Below are 5,420 nucleotides of genomic sequence, written 5' to 3' on the forward strand. Positions count from 1 at the left end.
TCTCCAGAAATTGGGGGATGGTGACTTGTACTTTGTGATTGTCCTCAGGCCTGTCCAGACTGACGCCAGGTTGTTGACTTCAGCTGACTTGTTTTTTCAGCTTTTCAGAGTGGTTATTTTTAGCCACTCTGATCTCCTTTGTTAGTCTGTTTCAGGCTGGTTATACACGATTTTTAACCCCACTTCTGTAAGCATCCTCTTTGCATGACGAAGCTGTTTGAGTTTCACAGTAAACCATGGTTTATCATTACTGAATGATAAGAATGTCTTGGTAGGAATGCAAATATCCTCACAGAAACTGATGTATGATGTTACAGTCTCTGAGCTCATCCAGATCAGTGGTAGAAGCTTCAAAAACATTCCAGTCAGTGCAATCAAAGCAGGGTTGTAAATCACGCTCTGCCTCATTAGTCTATCTTTTTACAATCCTTGTTACAGGTTTAGCTGATTTCAGTTTTTACCTGTAGGCCGGTATTCAATAAACTAGTCAGTCATCAGATTCAGAGAGCCCCAAAGCTGCACTTGGGACAGAGTGATATGCATTCTTTATTGAGGTGTAACATGCATGTAATGTGCACTCTGTATTTTTGCAGTTCACGGGAGAGATTTGCTTTGTTAAAATCCCCAAGAATTATTAACCCTTTCGCACGTACGTTCTAAAATAGTCAGACTGGCAGCCTGGCGTGAGTTTTTTTCTGCGACCGTTATTTTGTAATCAATCGCGTTCTAATTTCCATGGAGACGCATGAACCTTGTCACGTGAAATTTCGCAGTCACAATGGCGCACACGATGGATAACCGTCTGCAGGTGAGTAGTTTGAATGTTTCGCTTTATTTTTCATTCAAAACCTCTCAAATAATTTGTTAGCGTGTACCGACTATGGTTGATATTGTTTTGTTTATCCCCCCCCCCCCCCCCCCGCTTTGAATTTCGCTTGCACATGGTTCTTTGCATCTCCCTCACAACAGCCGCGTGACAATCGGTGAGTAACGTTAGGCTATATTTTAGTTTTTAATTGTATTCTGAAGCATCTAGAATTATTTACAAGCATGCAATACATATGAATAAAGAACGTAAAACGGACAGTGCTCAATAATGTGGTCATTACGGTTTGTTTGTCTGTCAACGCGCTGTTTTAAACATTGCAAATTGCAAATAAATATGTTCAGTAATCCGTGCATTCAGGAGGTAAAGTCGGGGGTTCAGTTGAATTGATACTTTATAACATGAATATACCAAAGCACATATTTGCCGTTAAATCCTTTACATCGATTTTCTTGTTTGTTTTAGTTAATATTGTTACTGAGTTTTATATCTCTCTATAGCAAAGCAGAGAAAAGCTACATGGTATGACATTGTTGAATTATATTTTCCTATATACAAAACATTTGAGCAAGCTGTGTGAAATACATATATACAATTATATATGGTCACACCTTACTTATTAGCTTGCTCAAATGTTTGTTGGAAATATAATTTAAAGGGATAGTTCACTTTAAAATGAAAATTCTGTCATCATATACTCACCCTCAATTTGTTTCAAACCTGTATGAATTTCTTTCTTCTGCTGAACACAAAAGCAGATATTTTGAAGAATGTCAGCAACCAGACCGATAACTGGAGCCATTGACTTCCATAGTAGGAAAAAATATATACTATGGAAGTCAATGGCTCCAGTTAAAGGTATAGCGGAGGATCTTTCCGAATTTTAGAGAAGACCCACCCTCTCCATTTTTTTTTTAAAATGCACATGCGCAACACTCTATTTCCTCCCGAGAGGGAATGCCTATTAAACATGTGCATGAGAGAGCATGATAGCTTACATTAACTTTTACTAGCAGTGATTTTAAATGGATTTCTCCAAATAGCATGACAAACTTTACCTGTCTAGTAGAATCTTCGCGACTGCGGCATCAGTGGGAAGCCCAACCTGTGCTTTTAGCGCACGCCAGCGTGTGAAATATTCACCCAAAATCACTCTGGTCTTGTTTCTATATCCTGCGGCCTTTCTCTTCTTATCATACATTTCGTATACATTTTTTCTCTTTCAACCCTCAGCCATTTTCAAAGGAATGGCTGAAACCGTAACTCATCACACATAATACAACTGAAAGTGTGCATGCGCAGAAAGCGAAAACTACATAGGGACGAGCACGTACGACGGCCTTACGTAAACATATCACCAGAATGATTGACACTTAGGTGGACCAATAGTATAGGCTACCCACCCGGAAAAAGAAAATCCTCCGCTATACCTTTAACTGTCTGGTCACTGACATTCTTCAAAATATCTTCTTTTGTGTTCAGCAGAAGAAAGAAATTCATACAGGTTTGAAACAAATTGAGGGTGAGTATATGATGACAGAATTTTCATTTTAAGTGAACTATCCCTTTAACGATGTCATACCATGTAGCTTTTCTCTGTTTTGCTAGTGAGATATATGTATAGTATAAGTTTAGCATTATTCATAGAATTCAAACGTATGACATTTGTTAAAAAGAAATCACAAAATGTACACATTTCATGTATGTTTTATTAAATCTATTTTAATGTAAGTTAAATGTTTTTTTTAACACAATACGTTTATACTTGCTAATATAATTACAAAACAGATTTACAATGAATATAAAAATAGTATCATCATAAACAAACAAACAAAAATTCTATAAATATACTCTGACTTTTGATAAATGTTTTTGTTTAAAACAAACTATTATACATACCTTTATACTTAATAATATAATTACAATAAAAAAATAATTAAAATAGTATCATCATAAATTAATTAATATACTCTGACTTTTTACAGGCTTAATAATGCTTCAGTGTGTGGTACTCCTCAAAACATGGGACAGCACACAAGGGAGTGTTGCATGGCACACACATGTGCTTGGTGAGGCGCCTCTGCTTGCCCTTGCGTGTGCTGGAGAGGCAGACCTTGCAGTGCCGCCTGGTCTTGCTGCCCTGGGAAGTGGTCTGAGGGACTTCAGATGGGAAATGCCTGGCTGTAAGGCGCAGAGGAGTGTCTATGGCAGGACGCCCTCCTTTGGTTGGACCGCGCAATGTGCTGTACTCCTCCAGCAGCCCTCTCATCAGGTTCGTCCTGAATTGTAGGGAGGTGATTTCCTTTCCTACTCATAGTAGAGCACATCAATAGGGAGGGAGTGAGGAGAATAGAATAGTATGTGACAGTGTGGTCTGTTTATTATTGTGAATTTGTTAACACTTTAGATTACATTAATTAAAAATGTTATCACTTTTTATCTTGTTTATATTTATTATTAGATGATTTGTATTCATTTCTCACCAGTAATATGCCGGTAGACGACGTGGCTGTTGAGTAAAACAGTGTCAAGTACATGCAAAAATATCTTCTTGTACCACTTGGTAGACTTTCTGGTGCATTCATGGAAACCAGTCATCATATCAGCTTTGTCAACTGCCCCCATCTTTTCGTTATACTCCAGCACACAGACTGGCTTCATCCTTGGTTGCCCAGTGATGTGATCAAGCTTCCCTGTGGCTGCCATACCAGTTGGGTGGACTGTGGTAAGGACATGTACATCCCTCTTGTCGTGCCATTTTACTGCCATCTGTGACCCATTCTCTTCGAATTCCACCTCACCTTTTTTCATTTTACAGGTGAACTTTGGCATCCCTTTCCTGTTTGCGCGCACAGTCCCACAAGCTCCAGTGCCAAGTGACAAGAGGTGCTGGAAAAGTGTGGGACTACTGTACCAGTTGTCCACATAAAGAACATGACATTTTTTTAGGTAAGGTGCTAGAAGTGTCATCACAACGGACCCAGAAATCCCAAGTCCTGGGTAATGTTGGATGTCAGTGGTAGATCCGGTGTAAATTATCATGTCCTCCACATAACCAGTGAGCACATCACACAAAACAAAAAACTTGACCCCAAATCTGTGCCGTTTAGATGGAATGAACTGACGAAATGCCAGCCTGCCTTTCCACATCAGAGACTCATCCACACACAGATCCCTGTATGGCACAAAAATGCGACGAAAGGAGGAGGTGAGAGCAGTAAATATGTGTCTGATTTTTTTCAGCGGGTCATTGGAAACTGCTGTCGCATTGTTTGCGAAGTGAAGACAGCGGAGGAGCAGAAGGAAGCGATCCTGTGAGAACAGAGACCCAAAAAATGGGGTCAAGAGCATGGGGTCTGTGCTCCAGTAATCACGAAGTGATGGTTTTTTTATCACCCCCATTAAGAGAACTGCCACTAAAAATGTGTACATTTCAGGGATATTTGTTGGAACCCATTTAACCAGCTTTCCTTTAATTTCCCTTTCTTGCAAGTCAGAGGCATAGCGGTTTGTTTCCTCCACAATTTCTCCCATGACATCTTCTGTGAGGAACAATTTAAAACAATTGACCTCACTGGGTGATTCTGGTGGATTTTGCACACCACAGAGCTGGTTGTCAAAATTGCCTGGCCCAGGAGGATTAAAAAGGTTGGTTGCCTTCCATAACAATGAGTTTACCTCTTCTACCTCATTTGGGACTGGTGTCGTCTCTTCATCTGCAATGTTGTCAAGAGCTTCAAGGTTTGGGGGAAGATCTTCATCGCTGTCACTCTCTGCCTCGCTGTCAAAAATCTCCTCATCAGAATTAAAAAAAATGTCCTCAATTTCCTCATTTGTCAGTTGTCGTCTTTTATATAAATTTTCTGTCATTTTCTCTGAAGTTGGTGAGCTTGATTAAAGTTGTGTCTTTAAATTAGAACAAAGGCGAGTGTGAGGTAACGGTGACGTCAGCACTACATCATTTGTCAGAGGGAAAAAAAGACTCGCAATGCATGACAGTTCAAATCTTTTTTTATTTATTATACAAAATATTTACAAACTTGTAGTTATTAACATCGTTAAATATATGTAAGGGAACTCCTAATGTGGTTTTAATACTTAGAGAAAAAAAGATCATGTTAGTTGATCGGTAAGATATACGGGCTATGGGCGCCGCCATTATTTGTTTACAACACTGATGGAGAGTTGGACTCAGAGCCTGCTGGATTTACAACATGCAAGATCATCCATGTCTCCCGAAATATATGACAGTAACCCCCGCTTCACTGCATCTCACGCGACGCTCCTGCTTGAGGCTCACGCGCTGCTCCTGGTGTGAATCCACTCATTGATTAACATGCACGCACGCCGAAAAAAAATGCGCTGCTCGCGTCGCTGACGCTTGCTGTGTGAAAAGGCCGTTTTCTCTACAAGGTGTGTTTGACTCGAATAAATATTAATATTACATCATGTTTAAAAGGTTATTTTGTTGTTATAAATATTCGTGTGTAATAATAAACTATATATTTATTGTGTAATGTAATTTGTAATGTAAAGTGTAAATTGTGTAATGTAAAGTGAATGAAACCTAAAATAAACATTAAAATACTCTGAA

General features: G+C 39.2%; 1 protein-coding gene across 1 annotated transcript; it reads left to right on the forward strand.

Annotated features, from left to right (window-relative positions):
- Positions 1-775: 775 nt before the first annotated feature.
- LOC143701940 (uncharacterized) lies at positions 776-5,420 on the forward strand. Its single transcript, XM_077195625.1, has 5 exons — positions 776-812; positions 2,812-3,098; positions 3,470-3,551; positions 3,645-3,775; positions 3,937-5,420. Exons 1-4 carry the CDS (start codon positions 779-781, stop codon positions 3,704-3,706), a joined length of 465 nt encoding a protein of 154 aa, XP_077051740.1. The 5' UTR covers positions 776-778; the 3' UTR covers positions 3,707-3,775; positions 3,937-5,420.

The sequence above is a fragment of the Siphateles boraxobius genome, unplaced genomic scaffold (assembly GCF_051911475.1).
Source record: "Siphateles boraxobius isolate OS27281-9 unplaced genomic scaffold, OSU_SipBor_1 33, whole genome shotgun sequence".
Classification (NCBI taxonomy): Eukaryota; Metazoa; Chordata; class Actinopteri; order Cypriniformes; family Leuciscidae; genus Siphateles; species Siphateles boraxobius.